The sequence below is a fragment of the Leuciscus leuciscus genome (genome assembly GCF_965113295.1).
Source record: "Leuciscus leuciscus genome assembly, chromosome: 8".
NCBI lineage: Eukaryota > Metazoa > Chordata > Actinopteri > Cypriniformes > Leuciscidae > Leuciscus > Leuciscus leuciscus.
In genome coordinates, this window is record NC_138732.1 from 5,701,663 (window position 1) to 5,718,423 (window position 16,761).

A 16,761-nucleotide genomic window follows, 5' to 3' on the forward strand; every position below is an offset into this window, starting at 1 on the left:
ATTGTATATGTATATATAACTATAACTTAAAGGAGACAAATAATTCAACCTAAAATTAAATAAAAACATTAAATACCTCTGCAAGAAGGGGCAACACCCTGTCACGCAAAAAGGAAATGAGATACACTTCAGGACCTCGGACAGTTACAATAGTGGCTACAAAACCATCAGCACAGAGCGCAAAACACAATGAGCAAAAATCTATATAATCAATTCAATTAGCTGATCAAGGAAATGCACATAAATGGAATTATAAAAGAACATGAGGCCACGAAGATGAGTAATGCCCTGAACAGTACAAAACCCAATATTTCATATGCTTAGGCATAAATATTTTGCAACTTAGTGTCATTAAATGCTAATATCTTACCTTTTCTTTATTAGGGAGTGTTTGTGTTCTGGTAAAAGTGTCTCCTCCATTAATACTGATCAGTTCTGCATCTGCAGGCGGAAATTGCGCGGGGAAAACCACTACGTCACTCTTCAGTGTGTCCGAGCTAAAACACACGTCATATTGCTGAGTAGCTTTGGAGTAAGACCAGCTCCCGTCAGGGTGTGTGGTGATCATCGGGGCGCTGTACCTGCCCAAACTGCCGTCTGTCCTGTGGCATTTTACAGCTATCAAACTGATGAGGCTCAGTAAAAAGACGACAGACACACACACAATGGCGATCAGCAAATACAGATTTAAATCCGAGAAACTCTCCTCCTTTTTCGGCGCATGTCTGAATGGAGTCTTGACGTCACCTGCGCTTTCAACAACCACAACATCAATAGACACAGTCGCTGACAGTGAGGGCTCTCCGTTATCACAAACCAAAATGACCAACGGGTGAGTTTTCAGGTCATTGTCACTCATTCTCCTCTTAGTCCTGATCTCCCCGCTGCTGGTTCCGATTCGGAACAGATTGTTTCCTTTGGGTTCAGAGATGTGGTAAGACAGCAGCGCATTGTAACCAGAATCTGCATCTACAGCCCTGATCTTGGCCACAAAGTAGCCCGCGTCAGCAGAATAGGGAATGTTCTCCGTGTTAACGGAACCGAGCTCGGAATAGGGCGCGAGAATCCCGGGACTGTTGTCATTCTCATCCAGGATAAAAACATTTACAGTCACGTTACTGCTGAGAGGAGGAACACCAGAGTCTGTGGCCTGAACTTTAAACTGAAATGTTTTGATCTCCTCATAGTTAAACGACTGTAAACTGTGTATATCTCCACTGTCAGAGTTTATGTTGATCATGGATGTTAATGGGCCGCTTTTAGAGCTTTCTAGTAAAGAATATGTTATCCGGGCATTATCACCTACATCAGGATCTAAAGCAGAAACTGTATGAATAACAGCTCCAATCTGACTGTTCTCTTTCACATAAACATTAATGACGGGCTCTGGAAAGCGCGGCGCGTTGTCATTCACATCAGAAACGTGTACAGCAATGACACTGGTGCTGGAGAGAGGCGGAGTCCCTTCATCAGTAGCTGTGATGGTCACATTATACTCGGACGCGCGCTCTCTGTCCAGAGGTCCATCTACCACTAGAGAATATTTATTCTTATAGGTATTCTGTAAGCGAAAAGGTGGAGAATTGCGTATCTTTAGAACAACTGCACCGTTTTTTCCACCGTCTCCGTCTTTAACGGTAACCAGTCCCACCATTGTACCAGCAGTAGCGTCTTCTCTCACCGTTTCAGCGAGAGATGTGACGGAAATTTCCGGTACATTATCATTAACATCAATAATTTCAACTAAAACCTTACAATGACTAGCCCTTGGTTTTTGGCCTTTGTCTTTTGCTTGGACGCGAATTTCTACGGCATTGCTTGCTTCGTAATCAATGTTCCCCACAACAGAGATGAGGCCACTGACAGAATCAATGTTAAAAGCGTTAGCAACATTGTCATCATCACTGCGTATCATTGAATAAATAATTTCTCCGTTCAAGCCCTCGTCAGCGTCTCTAGCGTGGACCGTGACAACAGAGGTGCCTGAAGGCGCATTTTCCATAATTCGTGTTTTGTAAAGAGATTGGCTAAATACAGGGATGTTATCATTCACATCCTCCACATTAATAATAATTAGTGATGTTCCTGATCTTGGAGGTTTTCCCCCGTCTACAGCGGTCAGTGTGAGCTGGATCACCGCTTGTTTCTCTCGATCTAAAGCTTTCTGCAGCACTAACTCAGCAGACACACTCTGATCTCCTCCGCCCTGTACATCCAGAGAGAAATGCTCATTCGGGCTGAGCTTGTAGCTTTTCACCGAATTGCTGCCCACATCCGCGTCAAACGCACTTGGTAAAGTAAATCTCTCGCCAGGGAAGGCTGATTCCACAATATTTAGTTCTGTCTTTGGTGACTTGAAAGTAGGAGTGTTATCGTTTATGTCTAAAACATTCACCTCCAGTCGATACATGTTTAAGGGCGAGTTAACAATGGCTTCTAATTCCAAAGAGCATTTGCTGCTCCTTCCGCACAACTGTTCCCTGTCTATTCTCTCTTTGACGAGGAGAACACCACCTTTCAAATTAACATTGAAATACCTCTTATTTGGGCCTGAAACGATCTGAAACCCACGAAGCTCTAATTCCGGAAGATTTAGGTTCACATCCTTTGCTATATTTCCCACTGTGGTTCCCGTATCAGCCTCCTCTGATATTGAATACACAATCTGTCCATCGGTAATATTCCAAATGGAAAACGCTGCAATAAAATACATCCACGATTTAAATCCTTGTTTTGACATTTTCATAATTCCTTTAAAATATCCGTTTCATCCATGCGGTAATAATCACTACAACGCCGTAATTCCTCACTGCTCCTGCAAAAACAGAGACACGGTAATGTGGCCTTTCACGAACAAAAGCATCACGTGATAAACCGAACCCTCCCTTAACCGAGGAGGAGCTTTACAGCCGAGGTAAGAGAAAATCTCGGTCTCTGACGACACCGCGCGGACAAATTGAGGCAAAGTAGATAATGATTCAGTGAAAAGACAGCCAATGTCTAAAAATACCGTAGATGCATTTCAAAATTAATATTGTAGTCATATTATTTGACATTAATATTAATTGATGATTAAAATCTACCAAAACTTAACTGTATACGATTTCATGGTTGTATGTTTTGTCAGTGCACATTGCACACACACACACACACACACACACACACACAAAAAAAAAAAAAAAAAAAAAAAAAAAAAAAGGACCAATTAAATTTCGTTACTTTGAAAAGTTGTACTATACGTGCCATTTTTTTTTTCTTTTTTTTTTTTCTCCTGATAAGACATAATATCTCCCATCTTGGCGTTCGGAAGAGAAGTGTTCAGTACCACGAACAGCTCCAAAAACATTTTAAGAATAAACCAGATCAAATAATGCAATGTCCACTGTGCAAAAACTTAAACCTGCACTCCAAAACAAGAAATAATCAAGACAACAGAGAGGATGCCAGTTAGATATTCAGCTCAAAATCGGAGCAAAGCCTCATATTGCCAGAAATAAAAAATAAAAAGGAAATGAAAAAACAAACAAACAAAAAAAAAATAAGTATTATCTTATCTTACCTTTTCTTTATTAGGAAGTGTTTGTGTTCTGGTAAAAGTGTCTCCTCCATTAATACTGATCAGTTCTGCATCTGCAGGCGGAAATTGCGCGGGGAAAACCACTACGTCACTCTTCAGTGTGTCCGAGCTAAAACACACGTCATACTGCTGAGTAGCTTTGGAGTAAGACCAGCTCCCGTCAGGGTGTGTGGTGATCATCGGGGCGCTGTACCTGCCCAAACTGCCGTCTGTCCTGTGGCATTTTACAGCTATCAAACTGATGAGGCTCAGTAAAAAGATGACGGACACACACACAATGGCGATCAGCAAATACAGATTTAAATCCGAGAAACTCTCCTCCTTTATCGGCGCATGTCTGAATGGAGTCTTGACGTCACCTGCGCTTTCAACAACCACAACATCAATAGACACAGTCGCTGACAGTGAGGGCTCTCCGTTATCACACACCAAAATGACCAACGGGTGAGTTTTCAGGTCATTGTCACTCATTCTCCTCTTAGTCCTGATCTCCCCGCTGCTGGTTCCGATTCGGAACAGATTGTTTCCTTTGGGTTCAGAGATGTGGTAAGACAGCAGCGCATTGTAACCAGAATCTGCATCTACAGCCCTGATCTTGGCCACAAAGTAGCCCGCGTCAGCAGAATAGGGAATGTTCTCAGTGTTAACGGAACCGAGTTCGGAATAGGGCGCGAGAATCCCGGGACTGTTGTCATTCTCATCCAGGATAAAAACATTTACAGTCACGTTACTGCTGAGAGGAGGAACACCAGAGTCTGTGGCCTGAACTTTAAACTGAAATGTTTTGATCTCCTCATAGTTAAACGACTGTAAACTGTGTATATCTCCACTGTCAGAGTTTATGTTGATCATGGATGTTACCGGGCCGCTTTTAGAGCTTTCTAGTAAAGAATATGTTATCCGGGCATTATCACCTACATCAGGATCTAAAGCAGATACTGTATGAATAACAGCTCCAATCTGACTGTTCTCTTTCACATAAACATTAATGACGGGCTCTGGAAAGCGCGGCGCGTTGTCATTCACATCAGAAACGTGTACAGCAATGACACTGGTGCTGGAGAGAGGCGGAGTCCCTTCATCAGTAGCTGTGATGGTCACGTTATACACGGACGCGCGCTCTCTGTCGAGAGGTCCATCTACAACTAGAGAATATTTATTTTTATAGGTGTTCTGTAATCCAAACGGAAGGGAATCAATTATTTTCAATTTTACAGATCCATTTTCACCAGAATCATTATCTTTTACTGTAATCAGACCAACCATTGTCCCTTTTGGTGACCCTTCCTTAACAACATTAACAAGAGACGTAACAGATATTTCAGGAATATTGTCGTTAACGTCCATTATTTCGACCAATACTTTACAATGAGCTGCTCTTGGAGTCGAGCCTTTGTCTCTGGCTTGAACACGAATTTCAATAGCATTGTTTGACTCGTGGTCTAATTTACTCTGAACAGTTATTTCACCAGTCACTTGATTAATTGCAAAAGATTCGATATTTTCATCATTAATATGTTTTATAAACGAATATACTACCTCTCCGTTTATTCCTTCATCCGCATCACTCGCGTGTACTGTGATAACGGAAGCTCCAATGGGAGCATTTTCTTGAATTCGAGCTTTGTAAAGTGACTTAGTGAATAAAGGAATATTATCGTTTACGTCTATTATATTAGCAATTATATTTATTGTTCCTGATCTTTGAGGTTTTCCTCCGTCTACAGCGGTCAGTGTGAGCTGGATCACAGGCTGTTTCTCTCGATCTAAAGCTTTCTGCAGCACTAACTCAGCAGACACACTCTGCTCTCCTCCATTCTGTACATCCAGAGAAAAGTGTTCATTCGGACTCAGCTTGTAGCTTTTTACTGAATTACTGCCCACATCCGCGTCAAAGGCGTTTGGTAATGCATACCTTTCCCCTATAAATGCCGCCTCAGATACATTTAACTGTAACGACGAGGAGTGAAATGTGGGAGAATTGTCGTTTATATCCAAAACATTTACTTCAAATCGGTACATGTTTAATGGCGAATTAACAATGGCCTCCAATTCTAAAGCACATTTTAAGCTGCGTCCACATAGCTCTTCTCTGTCTATTTTCTCTTTAATTTGCAGTATTCCTGTTTTCATATTTACATCGAAATACCTCTTGTTGGGTCCAGAAGCGATCTGAAATCCACGATGTTCCAGTTCTTGCAAATTAAGGTTTAAATCTTTGACTATATTGCCAACGGTAGTCCCAGGACTGGCCTCCTCCGACACAGAAAACACAATTTGCCCAGAAAACATCCTCGGAAGGAAATAAAATACAGTCAGATATATCCACAATATATTTCGTTCCTTTAGTGAATTCGCCATGATCCGTCAACACCACATCCAGAGGACAAATTAAACACATTCGCACACTGTTATAGTAAAATAAACCATGTACTGCGCTGCAAATCAGAAATCCTCTATTGTGGCTTCTCACGAACAAAGCACTGCTCGAGCTCAAACGCCCTGCCCCAAAACAGGGAGGAGTCTCTACGAGAATGATAAAAATAGTAATAATTTCAATGCAGGTCGCTGATGACACCTTGTGGATGTACATAGCTAATGTGGAACTGAGAAAAATATATGTATATTGGAAGGCTATATGTTTTAAGTGCAATGGACAAAGTCTGTCTGAACTGTTGAACGTGAGCGACAATTTCTCTTTGTGAGACATTTTTGCTGAGCATGAGTTGAACAAAACTAAAGGGAACACATTGTAAAAAAAAGAAAGAAAAAAATTAATAAAAACATCAACCTCCAAATGCAAAGATTATAAAATGGTAAGTGGATAAAAATAAATCCAATAAATCAGTGTAAAATACTAAAATACTTTATAGTTATAATATATATATATATATATATATATATATATATATATATATATATATATTAATAATCTAATATTTATTCACGAGGAAAATTTGTGTGACATGAGTTTAAAAAGTCAATTGACACAAATGCTCATGTAGTTTACATGCTGCAATTAAAACAAGTGCTAAAATTACTAAACAAATAAAGCCATCTGTAAAATCCATGATCGTAATGTCTTTAAAATTGATAGTCAGTGATATCAGCACCATGGACAGCACAAACTACAGGGGAAAAACTCCTGGCAACGAGCAAACACACAATAAAAGATTTAGCTTATATATGTAAATGAGAATCAACCTGCCAGCAAGCCACCTAGTAAAAGTCAACAATTTAATAATGCTTTTCAATGTCTTACCTTCTCTTTATTAGGGAGTGTTTGTGTTCTGGTAAAAGTGTCTCCTCCATTAATACTGATCAGTTCTGCATCTGCAGGCGGAAATTGCGCGGGAAAAACCACTACGTCACTCTTCAGCGTGTCCGAGCTAAAACACACGTCATACTGCTGAGTAGCTTTGGAGTAAGACCAGCTCCCGTCAGGGTGTGTGGTGATCATCGGGGCGCTGTACCTGCCCAAACTGCCGTCTGTCCTGTGGCATTTTACAGCTATCAAACTGATGAGGCTCAGTAAAAAGATGACGGACACACACACAATGGCGATCAGCAAATATAGATTTAAATCCGAGAAACTCTCCTCCTTTATCGGCGCATGTCTGAATGGAGTCTTGACGTCACCTGCGCTTTCAACAACCACAACATCAATAGACACAGTCGCTGACAGTGAGGGCTCTCCGTTATCACAAACCAAAATGACCAACGGGTGAGTTTTCAGGTCATTGTCACTCATTCTCCTCTTAGTCCTGATCTCCCCGCTGCTGGTTCCGATTCGGAACAGGTTGTTTCCTTTGGGTTCAGAGATGTGGAAAGACAGCAGCGCATTGTAACCAGAATCTGCATCTACAGCCCTGATCTTGGCCACAAAGTAGCCCGCGTCAGCAGAATAGGGAATGTTCTCAGTGTTAACGGAACCGAGCTCGGAATAGGGCGCGAGAATCCCGGGACTGTTGTCATTCTCATCCAGGATAAAAACATTTACAGTCACGTTACTGCTGAGAGGAGGAACACCAGAGTCTGTGGCCTGAACTTTAAACTGAAATGTTTTGATCTCCTCATAGTTAAACGACTGTAAACTGTGTATATCTCCACTGTCAGAGTTTATGTTGATCATGGATGTTACCGGGCCGCTTTTAGAGCTTTCTAGTAAAGAATATGTTATCCGGGCATTATCACCTACATCAGGATCTAAAGCAGAAACTGTATGAATAACAGCTCCAATCTGACTGTTCTCTTTCACATAAACATTAATGACGGGCTCTGGAAAGCGCGGCGCGTTGTCATTCACATCAGAAACGTGTACAGCAATGACACTGGTGCTGGAGAGAGGCGGAGTCCCTTCATCAGTAGCTGTGATGGTCACGTTATACACGGACGCGCGCTCTCTGTCGAGAGGTCCATTTACAACTAGAGAATAATAATTTTTGTAATTCGTCTCAAGTTTAAAAGGCACTTTGTTGGCCACAACGCAATTAACTAAACCGTTTTTGCCGCCGTCCCTGTCAATCACTGACACTAGAGCGACAGCAGTGCCAATACTGGCGTCCTCTTTCACTGTACTGAGGAGTGACGTCACTGTTATCTCTGGCTTATTGTCATTAATATCCAGCACCTCCACCAGGACTTTGCAGTGCGTGGACATCGGAGGCTGCCCTTTATCACTGGCCTGTGCGCGGATCTCGAATGCAATGTTCTCCTCGAAATCTATATTGCCTTTGACTGTGATTGCGCCAGAATTCGGATCGATATAAAAAATCTGTAGGATTTTACTCTGATCTCTTTTAATCATAGAATAAACAATATCACTGTTACTCCCTTCATCCAGGTCTGTCGCATTTAACACAACAATCGTCGTTCCAATAGCCACATTTTCAAAAACGGTTGTTTTATACAAGGGCTTACTAAAAACGGGAGTATTATCATTAATATCTAAAACTTTAATAATGATAAGAGATGTGCCTGATTTAGAGGGGGTTCCTCCATCTACAGCGGTCAGTGTGAGCTGGATCACAGGCTGTTTCTCTCGATCTAAAGCTTTCTGCAGCACTAACTCAGCAGACACACTCTGATCTCCTCCTTTGTGTACAGCTAACGAAAAATACTCATTCGAGCTAAGCTTGTAAGAATTTACAGAATTTTTCCCAACATCCGCATCTGTAGCGTGATGGAGAGAGAATCTAACTCCGGGGAAGGTGGTCTCAGCTATTTCTATCGTTTGTGATTTTTCGCTGAAAGACGGAGAGTTGTCGTTTACATCCACAATATTAACCTCAATTTGATAAAGCTTTAATGGATTGTTGATAACCGCTTCTACATTGACTGTACATTTAAGTGCTTTGGCACAAAGCTCCTCTCTGTCTATTCTTTCGCTTACATACAGAAACCCAGTTTTAAGATTTACCTCGAAATATTTTTTCTTTGATCCCGTGACAATCTGAAACATGCGCGACTCCAGTTCCTGAACATTAAGGTTTAGATCCTTAGCGATATTTCCCACTGATGTTCCCGGATTCACCTCCTCTGAAACGGAATAAGAGAGCTGCCCTGACACCGCGTCCCAACAACACTCTAAAACAACGAACACAATACAGATCACAATAGATTTCCTTCTGTACGTCGAGAGCATTGCGACATCCGATGAAATCCGTGCAATAATCCACGAAATAAAAGACAGTATTCCAAGTTCATCAACACGAATAAAGAAGAATTATACAATATTCCATTTTATCGAGGAGAAAACACGAGGACTTCGTACACTCTCTTCTACATCCAGTCTCTCTGAAACAAAGCCCTGTGAAATCTCCTCCCCACTAAAACCAGGAGGAGCTTCAAGACACTGGAAATAATTCGAGATTCAACGGTCTATAGTGACACCAGGCGGATTTATGAATTAATATATATAAAAAAATATCACAAGTGGATCATCATGTCAAAATGTAGTTATTTGTCTTTTTTTTAAAAACTAATAAATATAAGAAATATTTTGAGATTTCTTTGTGTCAAAATATATGAGAGTATTTCCAACATAATCAGGGCATTTTCGCCATCACAACATTATATGTGTGTGTGTGTATATATATATTCTATATATATATATATATATATATTCTTATATTATAATACTTTATAACTAAAATTCTTATAATACTTATATATATATATATATATAAGAATATATATATATATTCTTTTTTTTAAATCAGCATTAATCTTCCATATGAAGAGAAAGATATGCATTTTCAGACGACTTCACCAGATTTCATTATGAGCTACACGCTGTTATATAATATCACTCTCTTAAATTACTACAAGGATGAGTTCACATAACTAAATAAATAACTAAATTATTAATAATAATTAGTCAATATATTAGCATACTTGTATTAGTAAAAAGAGTCATAGAAGTTGTTATTGCACCGATGTGAATTTCAAACAAGCCGCCACCACAATCTAGTTCAGAACCACGGACAGCGCCACCAAAACGCCTAATCGATTTTTAATATATGATGATGTATTAAGCGATTCCTATAAGTCTACATTTCAGCAAAACACAATTAACGTTTAAGCCACTTTTAACATTTTAAGTATCAAAATGTAATGGTGTTATTTCAGTAAACAAGAACACAGGTCAATAAGAGGAAACACTAGAAGGTCCAGTAATTTTCAAAATAAAATAAAAATAATAGTTAAAATCCATAATCTCTTACCTTCTCTTTATTAGGGAGTGTTTGTGTTCTGGTAAAAGTGTCTCCTCCATTAATACTGATCAGTTCTGCATCTGCAGGCGGAAATTGCGCGGGGAAAACCACTACGTCACTCTTCAGTGTGTCCGAGCTAAAACACACGTCATACTGCTGAGTAGCTTTGGAGTAAGACCAGCTCCCGTCAGGGTGTGTGGTGATCATCGGGGCGCTGTACCTGCCCAAACTGCCGTCTGTCCTGTGGCATTTTACAGCTATCAAACTGATGAGGCTCAGTAAAAAGATGACGGACACACACACAATGGCGATCAGCAAATACAGATTTAAATCCGAGAAACTCTCCTCCTTTATCGGCGCATGTCTGAATGGAGTCTTGACGTCACCTGCGCTTTCAACAACCACAACATCAATAGACACAGTCGCTGACAGTGAGGGCTCTCCGTTATCACAAACCAAAATGACCAACGGGTGAGTTTTCAGGTCATTGTCACTCATTCTCCTCTTAGTCCTGATCTCCCCGCTGCTGGTTCCGATTCGGAACAGGTTGTTTCCTTTGGGTTCAGAGATGTGGTAAGACAGCAGCGCATTGTAACCAGAATCTGCATCTACAGCCCTGATCTTGGCCACAAAGTAGCCCGCGTCAGCAGAATAGGGAATGTTCTCCGTGTTAACGGAACCGAGCTCGGAATAGGGCGCGAGAATGCCGGGACTGTTGTCATTCTCATCCAGGATAAAAACATTTACAGTCACGTTACTGCTGAGAGGAGGAACACCAGAGTCTGTGGCCTGAACTTTAAACTGAAATGTTTTGATCTCCTCATAGTTAAACGTCTGTAAACTGTGTATATCTCCACTGTCAGAGTTTATGTTGATCATGGATGTTACCGGGCCGCTTTTAGAGCTTTCTAGTAAAGAATATGTTATCCGGGCATTATCACCTACATCAGGATCTAAAGCAGATACTGTATGAATAACAGCTCCAATCTGACTGTTCTCTTTCACATAAACATTAATGACGGGCTCTGGAAAGCGCGGCGCGTTGTCATTCACATCAGAAACGTGTACAGCAATGACACTGGTGCTGGAGAGAGGCGGAGTCCCTTCATCAGTAGCTGTGATGGTCACGTTATACACGGACGCGCGCTCTCTGTCGAGAGGACCATCTACCACTAAGGAATATCTGTTTTTATAAGTATTATCTAATTTAAATTTTACAGAGTCTTTTATTTTAAGCTGCACTACACCATTTTTACCAGCGTCGCCATCTTTTACTGTGATTAATCCCACCATTGTACCTGGAGACGAATCCTCTCTCAGTTCATTTAGCAAAGACATTATGCTTATTTCTGGTACGTTATCATTTACATCAATTATTTCGAGTAAGACTTTACAATATGATGCTCGTGGATTATGTCCTTTATCCTCGGCCTGAACGCGAATCTCAACTGCAGGAGATTCTTCGTAATCTACTGGGCCTTTGATAGTTATTTCGCCATTAATTGGATTGATTGAAAAAGCGTTTACACTGTGATCATTATGATTTATAAACGAGTATATGACTTCGCCATTAAGACCCTCGTCTGCATCTTTAGCGTTCACTGTGATCACAGAAGCACCGATAGGTGAATTCTCTGCTATTTGCGCTTTATAAAGTGGCTTGTCGAACACAGGAATATTATCGTTCACATCTACTACATTAACTATTATCTGTGTCGTACCAAACTTTGGTGGTTTCCCTCCGTCTATAGCAGTCAGTGTGAGCTGGATAACCGCTTGTTTCTCTCGATCTAAAGCTTTCTGCAGCACTAACTCAGCATACACACCCTGCTCTCCTCCGCTCTGTACATCCAGAGAAAAGTGTTCATTTGAGCTCAGCTTGTAGCTTTTAACTGAATTTACTCCAACATCAAGATCGAATGCACTTGGTAATGCAAATCTCTGCCCAGGGTATGTCTGTTCAGAAATATTAAGATATAGTTTTGAGATGCGAAATCCCGGTGCATTGTCGTTAACATCTAAAATATTTACCTCAAATCTGTATATGTTCATTGGCGCAGTAACAATGGCCTCCAACTCTAAAGCGCATTTAGAGCTGCGACCACACAGCTCCTCTCTGTCAATCTTTTCTCTAACAAAGAGAACTCCATTCTTTGCATTTATATCAAAATATCTTTTGTTGGGCCCTGTGACGATTTGAAATCCTCTTCTCTCAAGGTCTTGTACATTCAGGTTTAGATCCTTTGCTAAATTTCCTACCGTGGTCCCGGTGTTCACCTCCTCTGACACAGAATAAACAATCTGCCCGTCTGCGTAATTCCAGTTATTCAAGAAAAACACAATAAAGATCCATTTAAAGCACCAAAGGTCATCTGTTATGTCCATATTTCCTCCCGTTAGTAAGACTGGCGGTTATACAAGAAAAACATAATTTGTATATTCCATAACAGGCTTACTGCTTTCGCAAAGACACCGAGATAGCAACTCCAAGGCGGACAGGGCTCTCGAACAAAGACCTCTGACGAGGCGAGGATCCCTGCCCAACGAAAGGAGGAGCTTCACAAAGACACTAAAAAACTTACATGGGTTGCCAGTGACATCGTGTGGACAAACATGCTCAATACGCAACATTTTCTGATCACAAAACGGCATACCATACTAAAAAAAAGATCATGTTGAGAAGAATCCACCAGATATTGATAAATAAAACAAAAGCTATCCATCGCCATCACATAATTTTATATACTTTGAAAACATATTATTTGGCTGTACAAAGGATTAAATCTGGATAATGACATAGAAACAAAATTTTTGTCTTAGTATAAAATTTTTTGTTATTATTATTATTGTTGTTGTTAAAATTGTAAGCAATTGGACCGCTCTTGAAATAACTTTCAACACCACGAAATAAACATAATCAGAAGAATATGGAAAAAAGCCAGAAAATAATCAAAACACACATTTGGTGAAATTATGCACACACACACACACACACACACACACACACACACACACACACACACACACACACACACACACACACACACACACACACACACATATAAATACATACACATACATACGCGCGCGCGGCTTGTTCGCAATGTGTGGACTCTCCATAGAAGTGTTGGTTTTTATACTGTACAAACTGTAAATTATCTCCCATTACACTAACCATACCACTAAACCAACCTATCACACAAAACCTTCTGCTTTTAAAAATTTTCACTAAAAAAATAAAAAAATAAAAATCTATCTGTATGATTTATAAGCTTGTTTCCTCATGGGGACCTCCATTTAGGTCCCCAAGGTGACACGAGCACCATGAGTCAGTGTGCATTCAGGTTGAAGTCCCCAATGGAGGAGAAAAATATGCACACACACACACAAAATTCTTGATATAAAAACAAGATCCAAACATCTCACTTCAGAAAACGGGCCTTACCTTCTCTTTATTAGGGAGTGTTTGTGTTCTGGTAAAAGTGTCTCCTCCATTAATACTGATCAGTTCTGCATCTGCAGGCGGAAATTGCGCGGGGAAAACCACTACGTCACTCTTCAGTGTGTCTGAGCTAAAACACACGTCATACTGCTGAGTAGCTTTGGAGTAAGACCAGCTCCCGTCAGGGTGTGTGGTGATCATCGGGGCGCTGTACCTGCCCAAACTGCCGTCTGTCCTGTGGCATTTTACAGCTATCAAACTGATGAGGCTCAGTAAAAAGATGACGGACACACACACAATGGCGATCAGCAAATACAGATTTAAATCCGAGAAACTCTCCTCCTTTATCGGCGCATGTCTGAATGGAGTCTTGACGTCACCTGCGCTTTCAACAACCACAACATCAATAGACACAGTCGCTGACAGTGAGGGCTCTCCGTTATCACAAACCAAAATGACCAACGGGTGAGTTTTCAGGTCATTGTCACTCATTCTCCTCTTAGTCCTGATCTCCCCGCTGCTGGTTCCGATTCGGAACAGATTGTTTCCTTTGGGTTCAGAGATGTGGTAAGACAGCAGCGCATTGTAACCAGAATCTGCATCTACAGCCCTGATCTTGGCCACAAAGTAGCCCGCGTCAGCAGAATAGGGAATGTTCTCCGTGTTAACGGAACCGAGCTCGGAATAGGGCGCGAGAATCCCGGGACTGTTGTCATTCTCATCCAGGATAAAAACATTTACAGTCACGTTACTGCTGAGAGGAGGAACACCAGAGTCTGTGGCCTTAACTTTAAACTGAAATGTTTTGATCTCCTCATAGTTAAACGTCTGTAAACTGTGTATATCTCCACTGTCAGAGTTTATGTTGATCATGGATGTTACCGGGCCGCTTTTAGAGCTTTCTAGTAAAGAATATGTTATCCGGGCATTATCACCTACATCAGGATCTAAAGCAGATACTGTATGAATAACAGCTCCAATCTGACTGTTCTCTTTCACATAAACATTAATGACGGGCTCTGGAAAGCGCGGCGCGTTGTCATTCACATCAGAAACGTGTACAGTAATGACACTGGTGCTGGAGAGAGGCGGAGTCCCTTCATCAGTAGCTGTGATGGTCACGTTATACACGGACGCGCGCTCTCTGTCGAGAGGTCCATTTACAACTAGAGAATAATAATTATTGTAATTCGTCTCAAGTTTAAAAGGCACTTTGTTGGACACAACGCAATTAACTAAACCGTTTTTGCCGCCGTCCCTGTCAATCACTGACACTAGAGCGACAGCAGTGCCAATACTGGCGTCCTCTTTCACTGTACTGAGGAGTGACGTCACTGTTATCTCTGGCTTATTGTCATTAATATCCAGCACCTCCACCAGCACTTTGCAGTGCGTGGACATCGGGGGCTGCCCTTTATCACTGGCCTGTGCGCGGATCTCAAATGCATTGTTCTCCTCGAAATCTATATTGCCTTTGACTGTGATTGCGCCAGAATTCGGATCAATATCAAAAATCTGCAGGATTTTACTCTGATCTCTTTTGATTATTGAATAAACAATATCACTGTTACTCCCTTCATCTAGGTCTGTCGCATTTAACACAGCAACTGTCGTTCCAATAGCCACATTTTCAAAAACGGTTGCTTTATATAAGGGCTTACTAAAAACGGGAGTATTATCATTAATATCTAAAACTTTAATAATGATAAGAGATGTGCCTGTTTTAGAGGGGGTTCCTCCGTCTACAGCGGTCAGTGTGAGCTGGATCACAGGCTGTTTCTCTCGATCTAAAGCTTTCTGCAGCACTAACTCAGCAGATACACTCTGCTCCCCTCCTTTGTGTACAGCTAACGAAAAATACTCATTCGAGCTAAGCTTGTAAGCATTTACAGAATTTTTCCCAACATCTGCGTCTGTAGCGTGATGGAGAGGAAATCTTACACCAGGCAAGGTGGTGGTCTCAGCAATTTCTATCGTTTGTGATTTTTCGCTGAAAGACGGTGAATTATCATTTACATCCACAATATTAACCTCTATTTGATAGAGCTTTAATGGATTGTTGATAACCGCTTCTACATTGACTGTACATTTAAGTGCTTTGGCACAAAGCTCCTCTCTGTCTATTCTTTCGCTTACATACAGAAACCCAGTTTTAAGATTTACCTCGAAATATTTTTTCTTGGATCCCGTGACAATCTGAAACATGCGCGACTCCAGTTCCTGAACATTAAGGTTTAGATCCTTAGCGATATTTCCCACTGATGTTCCCGGATTTACCTCCTCTGAAACGGAATAAGAGAGCTGCCCTGACACCGCGCCCCAACAACACTCTAAAACAACGAACACAATACAGATCACAATAGATTTCCTTCTGTACGTCGAGAGCATTGCGACATCCACTGAATCCCGTGCACAAATCCACGAAATAAAAGACAGTATTCCAAGTTCATCAACACGAATAAAGAAGAATTAGTCACTATTCCATTTTATCGAGGAGAAAACACGAGGCCTCCGCACACTCTCTTCTACGTCCAGTCTCTCTGAAACAAAGCCGTGTGAAATCTCCTCCCCACTAAAACCAGGAGGAGCTTCAAGACACGGATATAATTCGAGTTTCAACGGTCTATAGTGACACCAAGCGGATTTATGAATTGATATCCACACACACAAAAAAAATATTATCACAAATGGATGATGTTTAAACCAAATTTAATATACGTTAAATTCTTCAACTAATGCTCTAAGAATTGTTTTGATGTTTCAGCGTGTCCATTATCTGACAGAATCGTGGGACATTTTCACTATCACAAGTAAACTATTTTCCCCCCATGGCAGTCCTTTATATCAAGAAAAAAGGTTACATTCTCAAATAAACCTCCCAGATTTAATGATTAATATTTTAGAAGGTTTCACTGCTAACATGTACTAATCAACCATTAAACACAAAAATAAGAACTAAATTAAGAAGAAGAAAAAAAGCAGTTGAACCGTGTATTTCAAACATTTTAAAATCACGATCTACTTCA

General features: G+C 40.8%; 4 protein-coding genes across 11 annotated transcripts in view; all 4 read right to left on the reverse strand.

Annotated features, from left to right (window-relative positions):
- LOC309503984 (protocadherin alpha-C2-like) overlaps positions 1-16,761 on the reverse strand; it is a 116,761-nt gene that overhangs the window by 58,417 nt on the left and 41,583 nt on the right. For 2 of the 8 annotated variants that reach the window (XM_082176870.1, XM_082176880.1), the window contains exon 1: positions 6,840-9,368. The exons of 4 other annotated variants lie outside the window; for them this stretch is intronic. In XM_082176870.1, coding sequence (XP_082032996.1) covers positions 6,840-9,221 — 2,382 coding nt within the window. In that variant the 5' untranslated portion in view covers positions 9,222-9,368. Of the gene's footprint in view, positions 1-370; positions 2,865-6,839; positions 9,369-16,761 lie in introns of those variants that run through there. 2 more of the 8 variants (XM_082176874.1, XM_082176884.1) reach the window with 1 other exon arrangement.
- LOC309504019 (protocadherin alpha-3-like) lies at positions 3,551-6,061 on the reverse strand (the record flags this gene model as incomplete). Its single annotated transcript, XM_082176973.1, has 1 exon — positions 3,551-6,061. The coding sequence occupies exon 1, from the start codon at positions 5,936-5,938 to the stop codon at positions 3,551-3,553; it is 2,388 nt and encodes a 795-aa protein (XP_082033099.1). The 5' UTR covers positions 5,939-6,061.
- Positions 10,064-13,503, reverse strand: LOC309504016 (protocadherin alpha-3-like). Its single transcript, XM_082176970.1, has one exon. The coding sequence runs from the start codon at positions 12,676-12,678 to the stop codon at positions 10,282-10,284; it is 2,397 nt and encodes a 798-aa protein (XP_082033096.1). The 5' UTR covers positions 12,679-13,503; the 3' UTR covers positions 10,064-10,281.
- On the reverse strand, positions 13,721-16,265 carry LOC309505283 (protocadherin alpha-3-like; the record flags this gene model as incomplete). Its single annotated transcript, XM_082178662.1, has 1 exon — positions 13,721-16,265. The coding sequence occupies exon 1, from the start codon at positions 16,121-16,123 to the stop codon at positions 13,721-13,723; it is 2,403 nt and encodes an 800-aa protein (XP_082034788.1). The 5' UTR covers positions 16,124-16,265.

What these genes read in the sequence shown, in the direction of transcription:
- LOC309504016 (XM_082176970.1), bottom strand. Translation starts at nt 12,678, where the DNA reads ATGGACATAACAGATGACCTTTGGTGCTTTAAATGGATCTTTATTGTG.